This window comes from Bos grunniens, chromosome 5 (assembly GCF_055505025.1).
Source record: "Bos grunniens cultivar Pamir isolate PY7600 chromosome 5, Bosgru_T2T1.0, whole genome shotgun sequence".
Taxonomy (NCBI): domain Eukaryota; kingdom Metazoa; phylum Chordata; class Mammalia; order Artiodactyla; family Bovidae; genus Bos; species Bos grunniens.
This window is the reverse complement of record NC_141169.1, coordinates 120,890,397-120,916,615: the sequence shown is the minus strand read 5'-3', so window position 1 is coordinate 120,916,615 and position 26,219 is coordinate 120,890,397. Positions and strand designations below refer to the sequence as shown.

Genomic DNA, 26,219 nt, shown 5'->3' with positions numbered 1-26,219 from the left:
GCGACCGTTAGTGCGCCCTGTGGGAGTGACGTCATGCCTGTGCTGGTGGGTGGGACCAGCAGCAGGTTGTCCAGGCTTCGTGCAGGCAAGGTTGGTGTGCTTGCCTCCTGGGCGCGAGCCGGCTGAACGTGTGGCTGCTCGGTGCTGTTAGTCGTAGCTTTGGCAAATGTACTATACCAAGTTGGAGAAATCCCCTCTGCCCACTTTTCTGAGAGTTCTTACGGTGCTTGGGTGTGAAGTTTTCTCAAATGCTTTTCCTGTATCTAGTGAAATGACGTCTTGTTTTTCTATTTTAGCGTGTTAATGAGAATGAATTACATTGAATATTCAAATGTTAAACCACCCTGCTTTCCTAGGAAACTCAACTTGATCATGGTGTATTATCTGTTTTGTGTGTTGATCCAGCTTGGTAATTTTGTGCCTGAGTGATGAGGAATTTTTCATTTATTGAGATGTGCGGCAGTCCTCCGGGCTTATACCTAATTTGGCTTGAACTCTGTGCTAACTGAAACAGCCTGCCTCGTGGCCTATCAAACACATATTGTATATCTGTTTTAACGAATTCAACTTTTGTATTGGTTAAAGGGCTGTTACCAATATTCAGCAATGTTGCATAAACTTTGGTAATTTTAAGGGATTTGTCCGCTTTAGCCAATGTGTCAAATTGCTGGCACAATTTGTTCATGGTATTTCCTTACTATCCTTTTACTGTCTCTGTGATCCACTGTAATGAACCATCCTTCATTCCTGACTTTGGCAGTTAATGTCTGTCCTCTTGTTTGTCTTCATTGGTCTAGCTACATGTTTATCAATTTTATTTATCTTTTCAAAAAATACCTTTTGGTTTCACTGACTTTTTTCTATTCATTATTTCCTGCCATCTCTTCCTCCTCCTTGTCCCCCTTCCACTCCTCTTCCCCTTTCCTCCCCCTTCTTCTAGTTTGATTTGTGCTTTTCTAACTTTTTAAGTTGGAAAATTAGATATTGAATTTTGGAATGGAACTTTCTTCATTTTTAACATAAGCATTTAAGACCATATATTACTTGAAGTGCCAATTAGTTGCATATACAATTTTTTACAAAGTTTTTGTGTATTTTTGACTGAGCTGGGTCTTTGTTGATTTGCTTTGGCTTTCTCTAGTTGCGGCAAGCAGGCTTCTCATTGCGATGGCTTCTCTTGTCGCAGAACATGGGCTTGTGGCTGAGTTGTTTGGTGAACAAAACTCCTGATCTCTGTTTTCTGTCTCAGGTGAGGCAGCTGCACCTCTCAGGCCAGGAACCTTCCAGTCCCCCGAACTCCTGCTCCCCTCATCTCGCGTCATTCAGAGGGCAGGTCCGCTTTACTTTTCAGTCTATCAAGAATCTGGTGGCTTCTCACCACGCCCACAGCTCCCCCTCTGTCCCACCAGCACCTGCTCTCACCTGCTGTCCCATGGCCTGTGCTCCACCCGGGTGGACGTTCACTCTTCTGCCCAGCAAGTGCATCTCAGAGTCCGAGCCACGGCTGTCTCCACGTCCTCAGGTGCCTCATGCCTGGGCACCTTACCTGCACCTTGCCCCACAGGGTCCCTGTGCCCACCGCCCTCCGGCCTTGCCACCTCAGTGCCTCTGCACCTGGGGTGCCTCTGCTCCCCTGCCCTCCTTGCCCACCCCCCCCCACAGTGAGGCCTACCCTAACTCTCCCGAGTAGCCCCCCACGCCCTCCCTGGACTTACTTGCCATCACAGAGGAAGTCAATTGCGTCCCCATAGAACGCACCCCTTTACCCACTGTGTGCCTGTCCCGCATTAGGCTGTGGACTCCACATGGGAAGGGCTGTGGCCTGTCCTGCCCATCCTGCAAGTGTGCGCTGGATGGCGGGGTGAATGTTGAACCATGAGCAGGGCCTCGGCAGCACAGAGTGGGAGAGAGCACTTTAGGGACAGAGTTCGTGCGAGGGATGGAGCTGTTCTAGAGACTGGTGTTGCTGCTGGAGATGGGGAAGTTCTTCCCAGGACGCTTGGGGGGTGTTTGTCCCACCATCTCTAATTCCAGACTGCTTATTTGTGTTTCCACAACTTTGGAAATGCACAGACATGATGAAACCTGCATAATACTCTTCTTCAAACAAGGAGAGAAGCGAAGAGTTCCAGTGGTTGACAGTCTCCCTGCTAATTGCACTTACTGCTTTAGAAGGCAGTCACTAAAGAGGTTTGGGAGGTTTTCAATGTTTAAAATCCCTTCTTGACCTCACAGTTTGTGAAAATTAACTCTAATACTTTTTGATTGGTTGAAAAACTAAGACACTGAGCATCCCATGATGGGAAACTGAAGCCTTTGCTTGGGCGTGATGTGGGCTTGTGGTCTGAGGGGCCAGCTCTGTGGAATGCTTTGGCTCCTGAGAATACAAGAGACTGATGTTGTGATTGTGGGTCACTGGAGTCTCTGTGTACCGACTGACCTGGGGGCTCAACTTCAGACGTCATAACCTTTTGTCTTTTCGTGCTCTTCGTGGGTTCTCAAGGCACAAGCACTGATGTGGTTTGCTGTTCCCTCCTCTAGTGGGCCATGTTTTGTCAGAACTCTCCACCATGACCCGGTCCGTCTTGGGTGGCCCTGCACAGCACGGCTCATGGCTTCATTGAGTTACACAAGGCTGTGGTCCATGTGATCATTTGGGTTAGTTTTCTGTGACTGTGGTTTTTGTTCTGGAGCGCACTGACCGTATGTGAAGTTCACAAGCAATGGCAAATAGGGAAGGCCGAAGGACAGTGAGGAGTGTTGATACTTTGCAGCTTCTGACCAGGTTGATGACCCTGATGCTGGGAAAGATTGAGGGCAGGAGGAGAAGGGGGCCACAGAGGATGAGATGGTTGGATGGCATCACCAACTCAATGGACATGAATTTGAGCAAACTCCTTGAGATAGTGAAGGACAGGGAAGCCTGGCGTGCTGCAGTCCTTGGGGTTGCAAAGAGTCAGACATGACTGAGTGACTGAATAGTAACAACCAGAGTTTGGGTAAAATGCATGCCCGTCCTTTCTCTCTCCGTGGTGAGCAGAAGTAAAGGGCACAGCAGGACCCGCATGGCTCACAGGAACCCTTGGATCAGAATCTCAAACAGTTTAAGGGCCAGGCCAGCCACGTGGAGCACAAATAGCATTGTGTGTGACCTTGTGAAGAGTCTTCCTCTTGTGATGGCAGGGATGAAAAAGGGTTTCTGGAAAGGACGGAGAGTAAGACATTGGATAAAACCGTGCTTGTTTATAAAAGAGTCAAGCACTCTGCTGTCCAGCCTTCTAGGATCCTGAGCTTGGTACAGTTCTGCACTCGGGCATGCTCTTTCTCCCGAGAGGCCCACTCTGGTGCCCACAACCTGTCTGCCACAAGTGAACCAGAAGAGGCCCCCCTGCTCCTGGCGGGTTGGCACAGGACGGAGTGGAACTCTGGGCCAGCAGTTACACAACCACCGAGAACCTTCCAGGATCCCTCGCTTCATGCCCTCATTGAAATTCAGGAAGCAGTCCTGCTTCCCTGGCTTAAGTGCAGTTCTGCCGGGCTTTTGTTCCGTCTGTGAATAGTTCTCACTGGACGCCAAGGCACAGTGACTCAGTAACAGGAGCCTGTCACCCAGAGACCGGTGCTCCCACCGCCAGAATCACCACGGAGGTAAGTGCGTGGACAGCTGGGAGCCCCTCGGGTCGGGTACGTCTGTGATCTCTTGTCTGGTCGCCACCCTAGACCCAGGGTAACCGGCACATCAGGGGATTCGTGGATGCAGCTGCCAGTGGACAGTGAGATGTTGGCCGGGGAGCCCCAGTTCAGCAAGGCGCCTAAGTCCCTCCATGAATCTGGACTGGTCAGGGTGGTTTTACTGGGAGAGTGATTCTATTCACTTGCGAAATTAAGTGCTTGTTTTCTTCAAATTCACAGTACTTCCATACATATGATGTTTCTTTTTTTGAAAACAACTTGAAAGCAAATATTTTAAAAGTTTTAAAATACTTTTTAAAAAATTTATTCTTGGCTGTGCTGGGTCTTTGTTGCTGCACAGGCTTTTTTCTAGTTGTGGCCGTGGAGTCTACTCTGTAGCTGCGGTGTGTGGGCTTCTCGTTGCAGTGACTGCCCTTGTTGGGGCGCACAGGCTCCATGGGTGTGGCGCATGGGCATAACTGCCCCTTGGCATGTGAGGTCTTTCCGGACCAGGGGTTAGACCCGTGCCTCCTGCACTGGCATGTGGACTCTTTACCAGTGAGCTGTCAGGGAAGCCCAAAACAAGTATTTACTAAAAATCACTTCTTTGGGAGGTTTTACAGAGTGATCAGAGTGTAATCTGTAACCTTATCGCAAATAAGGACGGGGCTGCGTGGTGAGTGCTGTGCTGCGGCTGCTCACACCAGCCTTGGCCCCGGCCGCTCATGGCCCGTGAGGAGCAGTGCCGGGAGGGCCTGGCGTACGACCGGATGCCCCCGCTGGAGCGGGGGAGGCCAGACGCCGCTGGCTACGCCCTGGACACCAAGCCCGGCGACCTTCAGCTGTCGTCGAGGCTGCCCCCGTGCTTCAGCCGCAAGACATGGGTCTTCTCCGTGCTGATGGGGGTGAGTGCTCCCCGCCAAGGGTCCCCTGCCTGCATGAGGCTCCCAGGGCCCAGGTCGCTGCTGCGTCTGAGAGCCTCACGGATGTGACGTGCTCGCTTGCTTGTGTGCTTTGGATTCTTTCCCTGGTGGCTGCCTTGTGTCCCGGCTGGGTTGGGACAGTCTGGGGCCCATGCTGCCCATCGGCCAGGTCACCTGTTGGGCTAGGGTGGCCTGCACGACCGTCACCTCCTGGGGGCTCTGCGGAGATGGGGAGGAGGGGCTCCGCTCTTAGGACGGGCCTCTGGCAGGGTGAAAAGCAGAATGGGGTCCTGAGGCAGGAGGCCAGGGCCATGGGATAGTGAAGACCGAGGGGCCGGAAGGGCAGGGCCAGCAGGGAGCTGGGGGCAGGCCCAGCGGACCTTGCCTGGGGCCCTGGGACAGCTCTTTTCTGACGGCTTGCGTAGGCACTTGGATGACGGAAAGAGCCATTTTGCCCTGAGTGAGCACGGCCACCTGGGCTGGCTGCTGGCCCTAGCTCTTCTGTGGGCAGGACCTTGGGGCTCCGTGTGCCCAGGCCAAGACCCAGGATCCAGGCTGGGCCCTTCCCCTCCCTGGGCCCAGGCCCGACAGTCCGGCCCTGTAGCACCCCAGTGGTCCTGCCTGCCCTCCCCCTACACTGTGACCCTGCCCCACTGAGACTGGAACCCCCCGCTACGTGTGTCCCAGAGGAGTCTCCTTTCCCCGCCCCCGTGTGGACACTGGCAGCTGGTCAGCCTCCTCCCGTTCGCAGGGGCCGGGGCTCTGTGCCCTCGGCCGCAGCGCGTGGGCCTGCTGTCTGCTCCTCCCTTGGGGGTGCACCGAGGTCCCCTCTGTCCCCACACCCTCAGGCCCCGTGCTCCCACTCCACGGTGCACGAGGCCCCCCACCCAGACCCCGGGTCTGAGAGACCTCTGCCCGAGACCTCCATCCCACAGCCTTCCCTGTGGGGTGAATTTCCACCTCCGCCTCCTTGAGCAAGATGGGGTTGTGCGCGGGGCTCTGGCCCCAGGCCCACTGCACACATTGAGGTGAAGGCATTGTCTGGGAAGTGGCACCACAGCTTCTTGCTTTCAGTTTTGACAGAGTCTCCCATCCCCCTAGTGAGCGTTGAGGCCCACGGCCTGAGCCAGCGGAGGGTGGGCAGCTGTTGTCCTTCAGGAGGCAGGCCCAGTGGGATCCAGGCGTGGGTGTTGCTGTTGGGCAGTTACGATGTGGACAGAGGGCTGCTGTGCAGCAGCTGAGCCCCCGGCCAGCTGCCGCCGCCTGCGCTCGTGCCGTCCTGCAGGGCTGCCTGCTCGTGACCTCGGGGTTCTCTCTCTACCTGGGGAACGTGTTTCCTTTGGAGATGGACTACCTACGCTGTGCTGCGGGCTCGGTGAGTAGCGGTCCTCCGTCAGCACCGAGTTCTTGACTCTGAGATTGACGCATTGCTGTTGCTCACTTCTCATTCAAAAAACTCTCTGTATACTTTGGCTTCTGTCACTTCTGAAATGGATGAATGAAGCAAGCCTGCCTTCCTCCACCAACTCCGGGGTGAGAAGTGGCCCTTTGATTTCTCACAGGCGGCTGCGTGCTGCTCTGGGCCGTCCCACGAGCCGGCAGGGAACCCCCTCCGTGGTTTGGGGGCTGCACCTGCCCGCCCCAGAGCTTGTGCCTGCTCTGGACTCAGAGTGCTGAGGCCCAGGGGAGCTACTGGTCCACACAGAGAAACAACCAGTGACCCCAGCCAGCTCGAGCACAGGACATGTTCCCTGGGGTCTTGGGGGGGGGCCTCGCCCACCTGCTCCCTGCTCTAGCCGTCAGCACTCCCAAGTGTCTGAAAACTCGAGACCGACATTTCCTTACCCTGTACCCACGCAGGGCACCCAGCCTCTGCTCTCTTAAAGAAAACCCGTTGAAAGAATTGCACTCACCTGCTGCCCTTCTCTCTAGAACCTCCTAGGTGGCCCTTGCTCTTCACCACTGGAGTAGCCCTGGTTGGGGGTCACAGTGATCTCTGACCTCTGACCCAGATGGCTCCAGGGCCACACTGACCTAGACAGATGTCCCAGCAGAATCGTCAGGGGTGACAGGGTGGGGGCGGGTCACGTCCCCCTGGCTCCTCCCCTGGCCCAGCCCCCATCCACCTCCTGCCAGGCTCTGCCCCCGCTGCTCCCTCCGAGGTCTGGGTCCCGGGGCTGCAGCGACACTGACCTGACTGCCGAGGCTCAGGCTGCCCCCAGCCCCTCCCTGCCGCCCAGGCTCCCCTCTTCATTGTCCTCGGCTCCTGGGAGGGCGCAGTGGGGGCCCCCGACAAGGACCCCAAGGGGCTCGGGGTCTCCTGGGTAATTCCTAGCAAGCCGCACCTGGTCTCGGGTGATAGGAAACTCCATCTGCTCCAGGCGCGTCTGGCTGGGACAGTCTTCACCTTCAGGGGTCTTTCCGTCATCAGAACAATTAAAGCTGTTTCCAGAAGAATTATTTCAAAAGACCCAGAACCCTCCAGCTTCAAGCGAGACCCCTGGGCAGAGGGGACACGCCTCGGGCCCTGCAGGTCTTCAGGACACAGAGCGGCCAGCGGGATGCTCACCCACTCTCTCTTTTCAGTGCATCCCCTCAGCCATCGTGAGCTTCGCTGTCTCGAGGAGAAATGTTAGCGCGGTGAGTCCAGCCTTTCGTCTGCACAGCTTGAGGGCGGCATCGGAGGCCCCAATGGGAGGGCATGCTGGGGGGACGGGCCCAGGCTGCCCTTGGGGCCCCGCCTTCTTCCTTCCCCCTTGAGGGCAGACGGGCCGAGCTCACAAGCACCGCTGCTGATGCTAAGTGCCTGTCCTCAGGATGGGTGGCCCGTGCCCAGGAGTGAGGTTGAACGTCACAGAGGTGAAGGAAAGCCTCCCGTCTTGTCTTCCAGATCCCCCACTTCCAGATACTGTTCGTGTCCACATTTGCCGTCACCACCAGCTGCCTCATCTGGTTCGGCTGTAAGCTTGTCCTGAACCCGTCAGCAGTAGACGTGAGTCCGCAAAGAGCCATACAGTCTCCCACGGTCACAGGTGCCGAGGCTCGGTCCTGCTGAGTCTGCTCAGCCCCGTTGGCCTGGAGCGAGTGTTGGCGAGCTGTCTGCTGGGCAGTTATGTAGGGATGTGTACCATGGTCTTGAGTCTGGGAATCCCGCCTAAGCTTCTGAAGAAAAGAACTGTCTTCGATGCTTTCATTGGTGTCAGTGGATGGATTCACTGATTTTTTGTATCTCTTTCACGACAGTTCTTGAACGGTCAGTTCAGTTCCGTCGCAAAGTCGTGTCCGACTCTTTGCAACCCCATGGACTGCAGCACGCCAGGCCTCCCTGTCCATCACCAACTCCCGGAGCTTGCTCAGACTCATGTCCGTTGAGTCGGTGATGCCATCCAGCCATCTCATCCTCTGTCGTCTCCTTCTCTTCCCGCCTTTGGTCTTTCCCCGCCTCAGGGTCTTTCCCAGTGACTCTTAAACAGGGTCTTAAACATTAGCAGCACGTAATGGTGTATTTCGTTGAGCGTGTGACGCTGCTGACTAAAGCCCCGTCATTACTTTATGTTCTGCTGAGAAAATGGAAGGGCCTCGTGATTTAAGTCACAAGGAAGCAGAGAAGAGTCTCTAGGAGACAGGACCTGACTAGAGACGCCGCTCTGTGTGTGACAGTGAACGCGTTAAGATCGGAAAGGGTGTGGTGGCCAGAGACGCCCCAGCCAGGCGTCTGGGCAGGAAGATGACAGACGCTCGGGTCTGATAGGAGCCTGTCTGCTGCCTGTTCTGCAGGAGACGATTCTCTGCTTTCTTGACATTTGATCGTTCAGTGCACGAAGCAGGGTTGTTGGATGTGAAAACCCACGTAAAACGATTATTTGTGCCAGAAACAGATATTGTTGAAAATGTTACTGAAATGCAGGCATTACTTATGAAATACAGTATCAGGTTCCTAGGCATAAATGCAGCAGAAGGTCTGGAGACTGTTTGTAAGAAGCCACAAAGCCTCACTGATAAGCGATGCTTCTTCACTAAGGAAACCCTGTGTGGAGGGATCGCCAGCCTGTGGGCCCAGAGCAAGTCCGCCCACAGGCAGGCCCCAGCAGGTCCAGGTGGTACCCAAGGGCTGGGGCGGAGCCCCCATGAAGTTCAGGTGGGGGTCTCCCCGCCACCGCACAGCTGCCCTGGCACGAGAGGAGAGCGCCTGCGTCCGGCCAGCCCAAGCAGTCGGGGGTGTGGCCGTCCCAGGCTTGGCGCACAGCTGTGATCCACTCGGCTTTGGCCCTGGCACCCACCCACCACAAGGCCCAGCCAGTTGTCCCGCAGACACAGGAGCCCACGCTGTAAGGAAGGGGACAGGTTCTGTCAGAGCGGCTGGCTCCAGGGCACCGTGAGGAGCCTTGGGAGAACGTCCTGGGCTGTAGGCGACTGCACCAGGAGCTTACTGGCAGGAAACCACCATGCCGACGGGCAGCTGAGCCGAGGCCCACCCGTCGTCAGAGGAGGTCTGCTGAAGCCACAGGAGAAGCCGTGTCCCGCACTGGTCAGGCAAGGGCCCAGGGTGCCTCCCTTACATCCTGCAACTCCTACTGCTGCTGCAGACTCTTGGCAAAGGCCTGGAATTTTCAGGTCCTTTCGGAAGAGGGACAAACCTCAAAGACACACACACGGGTGACCCCGCAGCGTGCTCCTAGCAGCCCTGTTGATGGTGGCAGAAATCCCAGACCAGAAAATAATCCAGTATCCATCACCCAGGACGGTGCCCCCACACAGAGTGGATGAAGAGACTGAAGTCGTGCGAAGCTTCGCACACACATTGTCCTCCTACCTGGTAGCCTCCCCCGGGCTGGGCCGCAGCATCCCCCCACCGAGGTCTGGGCCCCAGAGCCCACCGTTAACCAGACCCACGGGCTCCTGCACCTCCAAGGTCCACCCAGGCCACGTGGAGGATGTGAAGCTCAGACACCTGAACACACGGAAGGACCCCAGGACCACGAGGTCGGGACCCCCAGTCTCCAAACAGGGTCACGTACAGTGAAACAGGAAACTCTAAAGCCCCACCTTGAGGCCACCAGGGTGGAGAGGCTGCTCCCCTCCCCCTTCTCCCTGTCGAGCATTAGCTGGACTTGCCCCTCCCCAGGGGGAAGCCATGCGGGGCTCCAGCAGAGCCTCTGCTGCCTCCGTCCCCGCACTCCCCGCCCATGCTGCTCTGCATCCTTCTGGGCACTGCCTTCTTTAGAGAAGGGCCCGGCTCCATGGCCTCCAACTCTCCCCTCAGCAAACGAGGCCAACGTGGCACATCTCCGTGGGCTCCTTGGATGCCCAGGGGAGCCGTGAACCCACCTGACACAGCCAAGCCCAGGACACCACGGGGTCCATCCTCCCTACGGCCGGAGGCTGCCCGGTCCCACAGCCTTCCCTGCACTTGGCATCTCCAGCCACTCCCTTGTCCCATCTGATGACTGTGGTGTGGCTTCCAGTTGCCGCAGGTCACCCTCTGATCCCTGCCACTTCTGAGCCCTCTTCCCAGGCGTGTGCCCTCCTGGACTTCCTTTCTGTCTGCTGGCTGCTCCCGTCCTCGGCTTGTCCTGAGTTGGGTCTCTCCGTGGTCAGCAGCTCGGGCTGCCCCACGAGTGTCAGCCCCACCCCAACCCCCACCCCCACCAGCTGCTTGGCGGCCGAGGCGAAGCCAGGCTTGTCAGTGTGGCTTCATGACTTCAGTTGTCTTCCTTCTTCAAAGTCGACCGCTCTCATTTCAAATATATTAGAGGATAAGTGTTCTGAGTTCCTCAAGAAGTACACCTGGGATTCTATTGCGATTAGTTGAAGTTTATAGAGTAACCTTGTAAGAACTGACAGCTTTGTTGTGTGATGTCACCCACCAGGGGCACAGGCTGTCTCCGCCCTCACAGCATCTGCCTTTTATAAGAGCTGGAATGTTCCTGTATTAGACAGTCCCTACATAATTCACGGGTGTGTTGCTAGTATGAATGGTATCTTCTTTAAAATTACATTTTTAGATGGGTTGTTCCTAGTGCACAGAGAAGCTTCTGATATTCCTTTTTTTCCTTCATTTTCGAGTGTTAGAGACAAAGGATTTGCATGCGCAGTGCAGGGCATTCCCGGGTGTCCTTTATCCCGTTGCCCAGCGACAGCGTCTTATGCTGTCAGACCAACTGATGGCATGTGTTCATTTAGCCTTTGTTGAAATTGTAGCCATTTTTAGAAATGGATTCTCTTAGGGGGACTTTGTGTCCAGAAGCGTTGCTGGACTCGTGTCCTCCGAGCTTTCCTGTTGGTTGAGCTGGTTGCGCTGTGTAGTCTCTGTGTCACCCACACAGAGCAGTTTAAACGCCCTGCCCAGGCTCCCCTCCAGTTCCTTTGTCTTCATAGCTTTGGCCAGGACTTCTGGCACCTTGGGCCTTTCTGTCTTTTTCCTGGTTTTAAATGGCTGGATCTAAAGTTGCCATGAAGTTTCTTCTTTTTCTCCTTTGGCTGTGCTGCCTGCCGGCTCGCTAGTGGCCTTGAGGGCTCGGTCATCATGGGCGTGGGCGTGGCTGCCCCACGGCACGTGGCAGTTTAGTGCCCCAACTGGGGATCGAACCCACGTCCCCTTCCTTGGAAGGCGGCCTCTTAGCCACTGGCCCACTAGGGCAGTCCCTCCACTAAGTGTTTCTACGTAACTTTCACCAAGTTGAAACCTTGTCTTCAAGTCCTGGTTTGCTCTAAGTTCTTTATTTTAAAAATACAAACATGCGGTGCTTGCTCTTGAACTTACTGAGGTGCTCTGCCTCATTCAGTTTATTAAATGCACTAATTTTTCTGGTGTTGAGACTTCCTTCCTGAGACTGGCTTTACCATTTTCAGTGTTGTGATGGGCCGACCAGCCGTCTGGTGGTTACGGCTGCTCATCACTCATTCATGAGTGAAATGGGCCTACGGTTCCTTTGTCTGGTTTTAGAACCAAGGTTTTCCTGTCTCATAAAATGAACGCAGAAGCTCTTGCCTCTTTTTTGCTTTTTGCAACATCTTGACTCGCTGAGAAGTCGCTGCTTCTGGAAAGTCTGATCGAACTCACCTGTAAAGTCATCTCCGTGATGACTGCTGGGGAGGGGACATCTTTCATTATTACAGTTTTGTGTCTGCCGCGGGGCAGCGCAGTCTGTGCGCCACAACGACTGAGCCTGCGTGTGTAGAGCCCGAGAGCCGCGACGAGAGGCCGGCGCAACGAGAAGTCTGAGCGCCACAGCTAGAGCGCCCCCTCTTGACTCCACTAGAGAAAGCGCACACAGCAGGGAAGACCCAGAAGAGCACAAAAGAAAAAAAGGACCGAACTCAGGCCCGGGCACTGAAAGTGCCAAGTCCTAATCCCTGACCTCCAGGGAATTCCTGGTTACTTGGTTTTGTCAGTTCAGTCCAGTCGCTCAGCCGTATATGACTCTTTGCGACCCCATGGACTTCAGCACATCACCTGTCCATCACCAACTCCCAGTTCAGTTCAGTTCAGTCCGGTCACTCAGCCGTATATGACTCTTTGCGACCCCATGGACCGCAGCACACCAGGCCTCCCTGTCCATCACCAACTCCCAGTGTTCACTCAAACCCATGGCCACTGTGTCGGTGATGCCATCCAACCATCTCATCCTCTGTCGTCCCCTTCTCCTCCCGCCCCCAGTCTTTCCCAGCATCAGAGTCTTTTCAAATGAGTCAGCTCTTCACATCAGGTGGCCAAAGTATTGGAGTTTCAGCTTCAACACCAGTCCTTCCAATGAATATTCAGGACTGATATCCTTTAGAACTGGTTGGATCTCTTTGCAGTCCAAGGGACTCTCAAGAGTCTTGTCCAACACCCCAGTTCAAAAGCATCAATTCTTCAGCGCTCAGCTTTCTTCACAGTCCACCTCTTACATCCATATGACCACTGGAAAAACCACAGCCTTCACTAGACGGACCTTTGTTGGCAAAATAATGTCTCTGCCTTTTTAAAATTTATTTATTTATTTATCTTGTTTGTTTTTTGTGTTTTCCTTCTTTTTTTGTTGCTTTTTGTTTGTTTGTTTTCTTTTTGCTTTTTGTCTCTGCTTTTTAATATGCTGCCTATGTTGGTCATAACTTTCCTTCCAAGGAGTAAGCGTCTTTTAATTTCATGGCTAACATCACCATCTGCAGTGATTTTGGAGCCCGTAAAAATAAAGTCAGCCACTGTTTCCACTGTTTCCCCATCTATTTGCCATGAAGTGATGGGACCAGATGCCGTGATCTTCGTTTTCTGAATGTTGAGCTTTAAGCCAACTTTTTCCCTCTCCTCTTTCACTTTCATGAAGTGGCTCTTCAGTTCCTCTTTGCTTTCTGCCATAAGGGTGGTGTCATCAGCATATCTGAGGTTATTCATATTTCTCCCAGCAATCTTGATTCCAGCTTGTGTTTCATCCAGCTCGGCATTTCGCATGATGTACTCTGCATATATAAATAAGCAGGATGACAATATACTGTCTTGATGTACTCCTTTCCCGATTTGGAACCAGTCTGTTGTTTCCTGTCCAGTTCTAACTGTTGCTTCTTGACCTGCATACAGATTTCTCAGGAGGTAGGTAAGGTGGTCTGGTATTCCCATTTCTTGAAGAATGTTCCACAGTTTGTTGTGATCCACACAGTCAAAGGCTTTGGCATAGTCAATAAAGCAGAAACAGATGTTTTTCTGGAACTCTCTTGCTTTTTCGATGATCCAACAGATGTTGGCAATTTGGTCTCTGGTTCCCCTGCCTTTTCTCAATCCAGCTTTAACATCTGGAAGTTCACGGTTCACATACTGTTGAAGCCTGGCTTGGAGGATTTGGTCGTTACTTTGCTAGCGTGTAAGATGAGTGCAATTGTTCAGTAGTTTGAGCATTCTTTGGCATTGCCTTTCTTTGGGATTGGAATGAAAACTGACCTTTTCCAGTCCTATAGCCACTCTTGAGTTTTCCAAATTTTCTGGGATATTGAGTACATCACTTTACTGCAAGGGTTACTCCAGGTATCTCTTGACTTCCTACTTTTGCATTCCAGCCCCCTATAATGAAAAGGACATCTTTTTTGGGTGTTAGTTCTAGAAGGTCTTGTAGGTCTTCATATGACCGTTCAACTTCAGCTGCTTCAGCATTACTGGTTGGGGCATAGACTTGGATTACTGTGATACTGAATGGTTTATCTTGGAAACGAACAGAGATCATTCTGTCGTTTTTGAGATTGCATCCAAGTACTGCATTTCGGACTCTTTTGTTGACTATGAGGGCTACTCCATTTCTTCTAAGGGATTCTTGCCCACAGTAGTAGATGTTATGGTTTTATATCACACAGTTAAATTGAGTTGTTGTGTATTGTGTGAATTTAAGCACAGGCGTGGATTCTTGTAACCGCCAGCAGTCAGGATGTGGGTCAGCCCTGTGACCCCCACCAGCCTGGTGTTTTCCACTTGAGGCAGCTACACTCAGAAGTGCTGTAAACATGGGCAGGCTCTGGTGTGAATGTAGGTTTTCATTCCTTTAGGGTAAATCCCCAGGAGGGACCAACTGCCAAGGAAGCTTGAGGTCAGGGTTGGCAGACTACAGCCCAAGGTCAGTTCCAGCCTGTGAGCCAACAGTGGTTTAAGAACAAAAATCCACATCCAAGAAAGAAAAGACTTGCCTGGTATCTGACTTTGGACAGGAAATGTTGTCCAGACTTCGAAGAGGCCACTAAGCCCCTTCATGGGACCGTCTGTGTTTACTGGATAAAGTGGAGAAGCCAGTTTTATAAAAGTGCATGTTTTCCTTGGGCAGATCAACTTCAATCTGATCCTGCTGCTTCTGCTGGAGCTCTTCATGGCAGCCACGGTGATCATCTCTGCACGGTCCAGCGAGGCGCCTTGCAAGCAGAAGGTGGGTCCAGCCTGTGGCACGGCTGCAAGACAGACCCAGCCGCAGAGCGAGGGGTCGATGGCCCCGGGGAGGCAACCAGAGCGATGCAGACCATCTCCTCCCTCACCTGGTGCTGCCCAAGTACCTTCCCCGCCCCGAGTAGTGCCACCGACAGAGCCCACGTCCACCTGAAGTGTCACCTTGTAAACTGGGCCTTCAGCAATCACACGTTTCCATGTGCACAGAGGAAGTCCGTGTTTGAGTTTCTGCTTTCAAGCCTAAAGATCCAGGAGCATCGCCCAGAAACTCTCATTTCAGACCATCCTGGAGCGATGGCCTGGACATGGCCGCCCCTGTAATGGGGTTGTTTCTTTACAGGGTTCCGTCTCTGAGAGCAGCAGTGTTCTATATGAAGTGACGTTTCCTGCTCGGGTCCTGAAATCCTACTCTGTAAGAAAGGCTTTTCCCTTCTACTTTGTTTCACGGAGTGGGGGGGTTGGGGAGTAGGCGATAAATGCAGGATGGGCATGTCCACGGCCACAGGCACCGTGCTGGTCGGCAGTGCACGTTACTCTCGCAGCGTGTCCATAAATCACATGTTAATTGTGTTTTAAGCCCTTTCCAAAGTCTTTTAGTCCATTTGTTCTATTACTGAAAGGTCTGTTAAAAACCTCCCAACCTGAGTGCAGATTATGGATCTGACTCTGTAATTCTGTAGCTTTTCATCATGGAGCTCTGGAGCCTGGTTTTTAGTAGACACAACTTTAGAATCCCTTCCTTCTGCCTGTCCCCCCACCCCCCGCCTTTTTTTAAACCATTACAAGCAACTCTCCATAGTCACGGCTCCTGCCGGAACAGTGATGTCGTTATCTGCGTGAGTTGCCTCTCGTCACTGTCTGCCACCGCGTCTTCCCCTCCTTCCAGCCCTTTCTGTCCTCACGTCTGGGTGGTCTCTGTGCAGCATGTAGGGGCCGTGTGGACGGAGCCAGGTCACCCAGAGCACAATTCCTGCCACCTTCGTATTTATGCATTTCTCCATCTTTTTCCTATTTTCTGTGCCTTTTTCCACTTTCCTTTTAATTGGTGGAAGATTCCTCCTTCCTTTTCCCACAAATTTGGGTTGGAATGCGCATTTTCAGTATTCCTTTGGAGATTATCCTCCATGTCACTGCATGGGGGGGCGCCCTGCTCCTCGGCCCAGAGCTCACGGGAGCCTCCCCACCCGCCTCCTGGGGCCCTGGGGAGCCACCCCCCCCCCGACAGGTGATGCTGACTCTCGCTGTCTGTCTGCCCCCAGGTCATCGAGGTGGTTGCAGGGGTCTCCGCCATCCTCGGAGGGGTCATTGCTCTGAACGTGGACGACACCGTCTCGGGACCACACTTCTCGGTCACGTTCTTCTGGGTCTTAGTGGCTGTGAGTAGGCCGGGTGCTGCCTGTGGGGGTGGCCAGCCTCTGAGCTCAGTTTCGGGCGGTCAGGCAGGGTCACGGTGGGAGGGCCAGGAGCACCCTGGCTGTTTGGGACCCAGGAGTAACGAGTCAGCCTGTTGGCTTAGCTGTTTTATATGTTTTTGTATTGTTTTTCCAGGAAAATGCTTGTTGTTTTATATAATTTTATAATGTACAGCATTCACATTGTCTCACATTTTGAAGTGAAATACACACGTATTATTTCACACTGGCTGCAGCTACAGTAAAGGCTCAGCTTGGCAAGTGCTCGCTGCTTGGTCGCTGTTGTAGACGGGGACTCTCATCCTTTTATAAGCAAGTCTCAGTCGACTCACGTAATTTAATGCTGTCCGCCACTGAAACCGGAAAGCACCCTGTGGAGCACCTGGCCCCCAGCCCGGCCACCCTGCGGCTGTGCTGTGCCAGGGTGCGGGGATCCCCGTCGGCTTGGGGCAGTCACCGGGGTCCCCCGAGCCCCGAGTCTGCCCACGTCGCGTGACGCCCCAGCCGCATAGTCCCCTGCGCCCTGTGCTCCCACACCGGGTGTGCGGGCACTGCCTTCTCCTCTGTGGCCGCGCGGACAGCTGGCTGGGGCTTGGGCACACCTGGGCTCAGCAGGCCATGTGGGCAGGGACGGCGAGGGCACCGGCGCCTGGTGGGGTGGCTGGATGTCCAGAAGGTGGGCCCGGGGGTTGGTGGCCTCGAGGAAGTTCTGCCCCTGAACTTCCCCCTGCCTGGGTCCTGGCTCCTTCAAATGAGTAGAACAGGCCTTTATTACTAACAAAGCGGCAGGGACGCTGGCCGGTGGAGGCACCCCGGTGGTCGAGGCATGGTGTGCGGTGGCAGTGTCTCCAGGGCCCGAGTCTGACAGCCTAGCCGAGCTGCCTGCAGCCCACCCTGCTCACGGCCCAGAAACGCCAAGGACGAGGCCTAGGCAAGGGCCAGCCGAGGGCTCCCCGCAGAGAGAAGCACGAAGCTCTGTCCTCACCTGGACCCTGAGCCGCGAGCAGACCCAGCTGGACCTGGACATAGCGGGCGCGACTGCAGCCGGACGCAGACCCTGCCTTGCACGCAGCGGTTGAGTCCCTGCCACAGCCCCGGCCAACGCTGAGTTGGGAGGGAGCAGGACACAGGCGCACGGTGTCTGGCGGGGCCCCCAGCCTCTGTGGCACTGAGCAGCGGGGCGCAGGGAGCCTCCGCCCTCCAGCCCCAAGCAGCCGGCTTTCCCAGCTGCCTCGACGGCCTGAATGAGCACGGGAGGGCATGCGTGGGGCCGGACTCGGGCTGTCAGCTCTGAAGCCTTCTCCTTCCTCCTCTCTTAGTGTTTCCCAAGCGCCATTGCCAGTCACGTGACGGCGGAGTGTCCCAGCAGGTCTCTGGTAGGTGACACCCGGCTGGGCCCAGGGACCTCCTGAGCAACTTGCTGGCCAGCGCGGGGTTGGGGCGAGCACCGAGGGGCGTCTGCAGGGCCTGCAGGAGGGCTGGGCGACTGTTCGCGGGTGGCCTGTCTGTGGAAATAAGCAGCCACGGCAGGTCTGGCGTGAGGGTCAGGAGAGGTTCCTGGGACTCAGCAGATGCAGCATTCTGCCCCAGCGTGGATGTTGAACACCGCCGATGCTTTCGGAATCCAGTCTGAATGCCCTGAGGCGTGAGCGTCCGAGCTCTGCCGACTCCTGGGGCTGCGTGGCTTGTTTTGGGAAGTCAGAGGAACAGTTTGGAGGGCATGGGGAGGAGGCCATAGATCATTAAGTGCTGTTTTATGAACAGAGTGAATTGTGCGTCAGTTGAGAAGGGGCACACTGAGTACAGAGGCTCAGCAGACGCCCCTGCAGCCCAGACCCGTGCGGAGTCCTGATTCACGCTGGCGGGCGCCGGCCTCCCCCGCGCCCGCTCTGCTTCCCGCCAGGTGGAGGTGCTGATCGCCGTCTGCAGCCTGGCGGCCCCGCTGCTGTTCACAGCCTCTGGGTACCTGTCCTTCAGCATCATGAGAATCATGGATGTTTTCAAAGACTACCCACCAGCCTTCAAGGTCTGCGTGCTTTTATTTTGACTAAACCCTCAGAGACGCGGTGCCGCTGAGCTGCTGCCCATGTCGGGAACGCCTGCCTTCACAGGCGTGTCTCATTTTCTCAGCCCTTTGTACGTTCATTTGTGTTTTAGAGTCACATTCATCCAGTCTCATGAGAGACCCCATTGGTTCCTGCGTAAGCTGAAGGGAGCAAGAACCTCCTCTTTAAGGGGATTCTTGGGGGTCCAGTGTCCCCCCATAGGCTCAGGCATCAGGCAAGGTTAGTCTCAGATGCCCTGGATGATCGCAGTAAGACAGTGTTATGAGAAATTTCAAACATATCAGAAGAGTTGGAAGGTTAACGCAGGCAGCACTGAGGTTCTCTGGTGGTTTACGTGTGTGTCCGTGTGTGTCCGTGTGTGTCCGTGTGTGTGTGTGGTGACGGGTGGGAAGAGCACACACGGCATCATTTTCTGGAAGCATCTGAAAGGGAGTGACAGATGCTTGAAGTCACCCTTGGCCTTCGATCCTCTGCACGTCAGCAGTAAGGCCAGTCCCTGTGCGGCTGAGGCGGCCGGCGTACCACCTAATAGCACAGCATCCCCTCGGACTGCCCCGAGAAGACGCTCTGAGGGCGGCGGTCCTCAGAGCAGCGAGGCTCACCCTTGCACTCTGGTGTCTTCAGATCTGGGGCAGACGCCGCTCCCCGGGCTGGTCCATTTGCAGCGGCAGCCGGTGGGCTTCCCGGGAGCTGCAGCCCCGTGAAGGAAGAAGTCCCAGCGCAGGCGCCTGTGGGTCAGCGCTGCTGGCAGCCCGCTGCCTGGGTCCCGGATGGGGCCGGGCTGTGTGCATCTGTGTCTGCCCAAGAACCCGCCCCCGCCCCCGGGGGACGTGCGCTGGCCACTGTCCACAGAGCACTGCGTCCCTGTTCTCTGGGCTCCCAGATGCCAGCCCATCAGCCTCTCCTGGCAGACGCTCGAGATGGCCCGGCTCACCTGATCTGGCCCCCACCCCAACTCGCCCTCGCCCTGGGAGGGGAGCCGTGTACCCATTCCTGCGGGGGTATCATCACTCCTAAGCCCGGTCAGTGGACAGAGCTGAGAAATGTGTGTACTTACAGATCCTGAATGTATATTGCTACCTCCAATTCAAAATTTTACATGCTAGTGTTCCCCCAGCCTTTGCTATTTTATATTTGCCTTATTTTTCTCTTAGTACAGAGACCTTGTTTCCTGATAGCACTGACTGTGGTTCAGTTCAATTCATTGACTGTGGTTCAGTTCAGTTCAGTTCAGTTCAGTCGCTCAGTCGTGTCCGACTCTTTTTGACCCCATGAATCACAGCACGCCAGGCCTCCCTGTCCAGCACCAACTCCCAGAGTTCACTCAGACTCACGTCCATCGAGTCGGTGATGCCATCCAGCCATCTCATCCTCTGCCGTCCCCTTCTCCTCCTGCCCCCAAGCCCTCCCAGCATCACAGTCTTTTCCAATGAGTCAACTCTTCGCATGAGGTGGCCAAAGTACTGGAGTTTCAGCTTTAGCATCATTCCTTCCAATGAACACACAGGACTGATCTCCTTCAGAATGGACTGGTTGGATCTCCTTGCAGTCCAAGGGACTTTCAAGAGTCTTCTCCAACACCACAGTTCAAAAGCATCAATTCTTTGGCGCTCAGCTTTCTTCACAGTCCAACTCTCACATCCATACATGACCACTGGAAAAATAGCCTTGACTAGACAGACGTTTGTTGGCAAAGTAATGTCTCTGCTTTTGAATATGCTATCTAGGTTGGTCATAACTTTCCTTCCAAGGAGTAAGTGTCTTTTAATTTCATGGCTGCAGTCACCATCTGTAGTGATTTTGGAGCCCCCAAAAATAAAGTCTGACACTGTTTCCACTGTTTCCCCACCTATTTCCCATGAAGTGATGGGACCGAACGCCATGATCTTCGTTTTCTGAATGTTGAGCTTTAAGCCAACTTTTTCACTCTCCTCTTTCACCTTCATCAAGAGGCTTTTGAGTTCCTCTTCACTTTCTGCCATAAGGGTGGTGTCATCTGCATATCTGAGGTTATTGATATTTCTCCTGGCAATCTTGATTCCAGCTTGTGCTTTTTCCAGCCCAGCGTTTCTCATGATGTACTCTGCATATAAGTTAAATAAGCAGGGTGACAATATACAGCCTTGACGAACTCCTTTTCCTATTTGGAACCAGTCTGTTGTTCCATGTCCAGTTCTAACTGTTGTTTCCTGACCTGCATACAGGTTTGTCAAGAGGCAGGTCAGGTGGTCTGGTATTCCCATCTCTCAGAATTTTCCACAGTTTATTTTGATCCACACAGTCAAAGGCTTTGGCATAGTCAATAAAGCAGAAGTAGATGTTTTTCTGGAACTCTGTTGCTTTTTCCATAATCCAGCTGATGTTGGCAATTTGATCTCTGGTTCCTCTGCCTTTTCTAAAACCAGCTTGAACATCTGGAAGTTCACGGTTCACATATTGCTGAAGCCTGGCTTGGAGAATTTTGAGCATTACTTTGCTAGCGTGTGAGATGAGTGCAATTGTGCGGTAGTTTGAGCATTCTTTGGCATTGCCTTTCTTTGGGATTGGAATGAGAACTGACCTTTTCCAGTCCTGTGGCCACTGCTGAGTTTTCCAAATTTGCTGGCATATTGAGTGCAGCACTTTCACAGCATCATCTTTCAGGATTTGAAACAGCTCAACTGGAATTCCATTACCTCCACTAACTTTGTTCGTAGTGATGCTTTCTAAGGCCCACTTGGCTTCACATTCCAGGATGTCTGGCTCTAGGTGAGTGATCACGCCATCGTGATTATCTGGGTCGTGGAGCTCTTTTTTGTACAGTTCTTCTGTGTATTCTTGCCACCTCTTCTTACTATCTTCTGCTTCTGTTAGGTCCCTACCATTTCTGTCCTTTATCGAGCCCATCTTACTGCCCCCTTTGTCTGACCACGCACACACGTGCTCCGGTGACGGCCGTTCCCGCCAGCCGCGCCTGCTGGGCCAGCTGACGGCTCCGCACCCGCTCGCTCTGGGAAGGAACCCTCTCTGGGTGGCCCTGCTGCACAGCCACGGTTGATGGTTTCTGTTTGTATTCAGTGTGGGGCTTTGATGCTTTTTTCCCTCTTGTTAGGACTTTTGAATGTATAAAACTTTTACATGGTTCAAAAGTCAAATCAACCCGAAGGCAAACTCAGAGGGCTGCGCTCCCGCCCGCGGCCTCCCACTGCTCCCACAGGCAGCGTGTGTGTCTTTCGTTTCCTTCCTTCCTGAGGAACAGGCCACGCTGATCGTACCTCTGCACCTTGCCTTTCTTTTTTTAAACTTGATTCATCCCGGTGCTTCCTCATCACCCAGAGGACAGGTGCATTGAGTTGGATGTTGGCAAACCCACTGGGAGGCTCCTGTTTTCCCTCCACCAGCGGTATGAGAGCACCTGTCCCCCGCAGCCCGGGAGGCGTGTCCCCCGGCGCCTGTGACACGGCTGAGAGCTGGAGCCTTGGGGGGCCAAAGCATGCATGTGAATGCGGGTCGCTGAGACCCTTTCCTCTGTCCTAGGCACTGTCTTCCTCCTACAGCTCCGCCTGTGTCTCCTGCCCATTTCCTGCGGGCTTTGCTGACGCTGTCAACACAGGAAGCCCAGCCCTCTGTCAGACACGGAAGATGCAAACAGCGGCCTCAGCTAGGCAGCTGTTCATTCTGCTTGCTGTGATCTGTCTCGTGTGGAAGTTTTGTTGGTGTTTTACACAGTTAAATCTGTCCATGTTTTCCTCCGTTGCTTCTGGATTTTGAGTCACAATTAGGAACGCTCACACTCGTGTTTCTGCTGGAGTCTAACCTGGAGCTTGGCGCGAGGAGTGGGCCCAGTCGGACTTTACTCGACTGGCTTGTCCGTGAATAAAAGGTTCAGCCCCTTTTAAAAGCCCCTTTTTTTCTCAGTCGTCTGAGACTCTGAGCTTCTGTCTGGGTCTCTTTCTGCCCTGACTGTCCTCTCGCAGCCAATCTGTGCCACTCTGCCCACCCCAGAGGTTGGCACCAGGGCGTCAGGACCTTGCTGGCTTGATGCTGACTGCCCTGCATTTCAGGGCTTCCTCGCTTCTGTCATGGTTTGTTCTTTTATATGAACTTTATCTTTTAGATTTTTAAGAAGCATTTATTCATTTTGAACGGCGTCAGGTCTCGGTACAGCGTGTGGGATCCTTCCTTGCAGCCCGTGCGTCTCTGTCTCGTTGGGGCATGCGGGCTCTCAAGTGCAGACTCAGTGGTTGTGGCACTTGGGCTGAGTTGCCCTGCGGCAGGTGGGATCTTAGCTCCCCATGCAGGGATCAATCCCACGTCCTCTGCATTGGGAGGCAGACTGTTAACCACTGGACTACCAGCAGGTTCCTGTGTGAATTTTAGAATCGCCCTGCCTGACTCAAGAAAACACAGTGTTGCATTCTTAAAAAAGCTGGACTCACTCGTAAGTGTGCAGGTTAACAAGAGATGTTGAGTATTTTTTCTTTGTCTTAATGTTTGGTTGCTTTGCGTTTCTGAGGCTAGAAGGTCACCCTGCAGTGTGAGGAGGGAGCCAGTGGTCTGTGGGTGTCTTTACAGACCCTGGGGCTCCCTCCGTATTGGTGGCAGCCCCTTCTCCAAGGCGTGCCACCCCCCACTCCTGTGGTCCCGGGCAGACGCCATCTCCCAGTAGTCAGTACAGGCCCCCCAGCTTCTGCTGGAGCTGGTCTGCCGGTCTTTCTTTGAAGCCCGTGTCCCTGTTTTTCCTCCAGCTCTGGGCTTCCACTGGCGTCTCACACAGAACTTGCCTTTGCCTCACTGGGCACTCTCCGGGAGGCCACAGATGGTTTCAGCGGCTCCTTTCTGGACCTGCTGGGGGGCCTGGAAGACGAGCCGGGCAGCACCATCGGGGGCCCAGCTGCCTGTGGGTCATGTTTGTGCAGGTCTTCCATTAAGTCCAGGATGACAGAGCTCAGACCACAACTGAGCTCCTCAGCTCTGGCTCACTGAGACAGTGATCACTGCCCCCACTGGGGACACAGTAGGGCCCCCGAGGAACGGGAAGCTGAAACCCTCCACCGCAGGCCTCGGGGTCTCTGCTCCGGGAGCCTCCCAGCTGAGGGGCCACGCAGTGGGTGGGGGGCAGCTGAGGAGCAGGGCGTGCGGCCTGCCATCCCGCCCGCCCTCTGCCCCGGTCTCCTGCTCACCTCTTGCCCCCAGCAATCCTATGACGCGCTGCTGCTGCTGCTGATGCTGGAGCTGCTGCTGCAGGCGGGCCTCAACACGGCCACCATCATCCAGTGCGTGCGCTTCAAGGCGGGCGCGTCCTGGGACACCGCGGGCGCACCGCCCAGCCCGCAGGAGCGCCCGGCGGCCGGGGAGGTGAGGGGCCTCTGAGCCCGTCTGGAGGGGAGGGGAGGGGGTGGCCTGCCCTCCTGGGACCCTGGGCAAAGCGATGCCACCCAGGCTGACTTCTTTCAGGACCTGTTGGGTCACTTTCTCTTTAAAACAAAGAAAAATCTTGAAAAGGTGCAATAATACGTTTATACACTTTTTAAGCCAGCCAGGCAAACACAAATCCGTTTCTGAAAAGATACTATGGAGTGAATGCTTCCAGTTTTACTCTTGTAAATGAGCTGAGAACTTGGCAAACATCTTCAGGGATCACAGGGCTCTCCCTCCAGCAGCCGGACAGGAAGGGGAGCCTGCCCCGTCCCCGGCAGATGTGCATCCAGGGCCCAAGGCGGGGGCTCTGGAGACTCCCAGTGGCCCTTCCGCCAGGCTCACAGCCGCTGCGCTCCACCTGGGCCCCGCCCCTCTTCCCCACACATGAACACTCCTCCCTGGGTGCTGTCTGCTGCGGCTTTTGCTGGGCACACCCGGCCACTGTCCCCCAGGTGGCATCATGCTCTGGGCACCTGGGGAGGCCACTCTGGGTGGACCAGACACGCCTCCTGCCCGGCTGCCACCTGGGCCCACCCTGCTTACTGGCTGTGCAGCACAGCCCAGCAGGGACCAGGGCCCTTCCAGAAAAACTGGGTTTAAGTGTAAAAAGAGGTCAGAAACACAGGCCTGTGGGTTTCTCATGGGGACACACAAGTCGAGTGGGGGCTGCCCTGCGCTCTGCACAGCATCTCCTGGACATGCCCAGCGCCGCCAGCCCCCCATCTTCATCCCCTGGGTGCTCCTCGGGTGGTATCGTTTGGTTGACCTTTTCACGTGGCTGTGGTCAGTCTCTCACAGGGACGACTGTGTCCCGGGTCCCACGTGAGGTCCACCTGGTTCCATATCAGGACGTCAAGGTGCAGTGTCAAGCCAGTGGGTCCTCCCAGGTGGTTCCAGAACTGCCGGTTCTGGGGCTCAGGAGGGCTGATCTGGGCAGCCGTCCGCCCTGTCTGGTGACCACTGGCTGCTTCAGATGCCCTCCCTCCCAGGGGTCACGGCCCTGGAGCTGCCTTCACAGCCTCCAGGGCCAAGTCCAGCCTCGAGGTGGTGGGGGCATCTGTCTCCTCCCCCAGGAAGAGCTGGCGGGACTTACCGCTGCGCCCTGGAAAGTATCATTGCCCGTCCACAGCACTTACTGAGCACCTACTGTGTGCCGAGGCTGCTCTGCCGGGTGCAGGATGTGGGTGCGCAGGAAGAGGCCTCAGGCAGGTGTGGGTGCCAGCCCAGCCCCTGCAGAGAACGCAGGTGGGGGACGTCTGGGAGAGTGGAGGGGCCGGCGAGGGGCGAGGGGCCGCCCCTGCTTCCTGCACGGAGCTGGGCGGCCCCAGACAAATACGCTGTCCTGTCTCAGTTGCAGGTGCCCAGAAGCTCCCTGAAGGAGTTCGACAAGGAAAAAGCGTGGAGAGCCGTTGTGGTGCAGATGGCCCAGTGACTGCCCGGGCCGCGAGGCAGGGTGGCCTGACGCTACTGCCTCCGAGCTGCAGCCCCACCCACCCCTCGCCTTCCTGCGGGGCCGGGTTCAAGGTGGAGTCTTCTCGTTTCTGTGGTTTAAGTTTGAAATAGGCAAACGTTGACTGCTTTGTGCTTACTGAGGGGGGTTCAGTTCACTGCTGCCGAGGTGGCCTGACCACAGGAGCCGCGGCACGGGGCCCCTGGTGAGGAAGGGCTGGGCCAGAGCCGAACCCTGCCAGTGCTGACCCCTGGGCAGCCCTGGGCTCCAGGCTGCTGGTGTGCTCGCTGCACTGTGCTTGCCCTCCCTGCCCTGCTTTGCTTTGCACCTGCTGTGTGCCCCGCCCTGCGTGGGCCTTACCCGTCTCCGCGCTTCCTATCCTCTAGGCGAGGAGGGCAGCCTGCCAAGCCTCGATTTCCCCCCGAGGGGGCAGAGCTGCTTCCTGCCTGCCCGCAGAGCCCACGGGGCTGCACCTTCAGAGCTGCAGACGTGGGCAGCCCCCACTCAACCCGCGGTGTCCCCATGAGAAACCCACGGGCCTGTGTCTCTGACCTCTTTTTACACTTAAACCCAGTTCTTCCGGAAGGGCCCTGGTCCATGTTGGGCTGTCCTGTGCAGCCAGTAGAGACCCAGCTCAGTGGTGGTCAGGGTGCTCTTGTCCTGAAGCCTCTTGTCAACCACACGGAAGTCCACCCTGACCACTGCGGCAGCTCAGTGTTCCCCGCATGGGCCACTGTCCACAGCCCTGAAGATGGACAGGCCGCATCCCCGTGCCTTGTGTCCCAGGCAGGCCGGGCAGACACAGGCCTTGGTCAAGTCCCCAGACAAGCACAGGAGCACTGAGGGGCTGTCTGCACACAAGCAGACCCCACCCACATGCAGCCCGTGGGGGCCACCTCCCCTTCCCAGTTCCTCAGGCTGGGTGAGAGCCACAGGGATAGTGTGGGTGACACGGATGTCTCTAGGGGGCCAGAAAGTTGGGAGCCTGATAGCTGGAGTGAGCGCCTGGGGGCTGGACACAGGCACTTCTCCCTTCAGAGAGAGCTCGGAACATTCACACAAGTGGGGTTTAAAGCTGCAGAGTCGGACACGGACACGACTGAAGCGACTTAGCAGCAGCAGCAGCAGCAGCAGCAGCGGTCCTGTCTGTCGGTGTATGTTTGTGTGTGATATAATGTAGCACTGCCTGAGCAATAAACGCTAACACGTCGTTGTGGCCAGTGGCCTGTTTCACTTTGGGTCACCCCACATCTCTGTGCCCAGGTTCTGAAACAGCTGAGGTAAAGCATGGGGCGGGGGTGCGGTGCTTTTAATTCATTATTTACCATAGCCCTGAGCCAGTCTGCAAGTGGGATGGCTGGAGACTGGAAAGGCACTGGCGCCTCCCCCGAGACC

General features: G+C 55.3%; 1 protein-coding gene across 1 annotated transcript; it reads left to right on the top strand.

Moving 5' to 3' along the window:
* The first annotated feature begins 73 nt into the window (after nucleotides 1-73).
* On the top strand, nucleotides 74-26,034 carry MLC1 (modulator of VRAC current 1). The gene is made up of 12 exons (XM_086403409.1): nucleotides 74-3,648; nucleotides 4,335-4,577; nucleotides 5,881-5,970; nucleotides 7,182-7,235; nucleotides 7,486-7,587; nucleotides 14,381-14,479; nucleotides 14,837-14,908; nucleotides 15,756-15,872; nucleotides 17,228-17,284; nucleotides 17,812-17,934; nucleotides 23,150-23,311; nucleotides 24,726-26,034. Exons 2-12 carry the CDS (start codon nucleotides 4,398-4,400, stop codon nucleotides 24,804-24,806), a joined length of 1,137 nt encoding a protein of 378 aa, XP_086259535.1. The 5' UTR covers nucleotides 74-3,648; nucleotides 4,335-4,397; the 3' UTR covers nucleotides 24,807-26,034.
* Nucleotides 26,035-26,219: the final 185 nt, after the last annotated feature.

Bases quoted from the DNA above. Each gene is read 5' to 3' on its own strand.
- MLC1 (XM_086403409.1), top strand. From the start codon at position 4,398: ATGGCCCGTGAGGAGCAGTGCCGGGAGGGCCTGGCGTACGACCGGATG. The intron at 5,971-7,181 runs GTGAGTAGCGGT...CTCTCTTTTCAG, and splicing joins TACGCTGTGCTGCGGGCTCG to TGCATCCCCTCAGCCATCGT. The intron at 14,480-14,836 runs GTGGGTCCAGCC...GTTTCTTTACAG, and splicing joins AGGCGCCTTGCAAGCAGAAG to GGTTCCGTCTCTGAGAGCAG.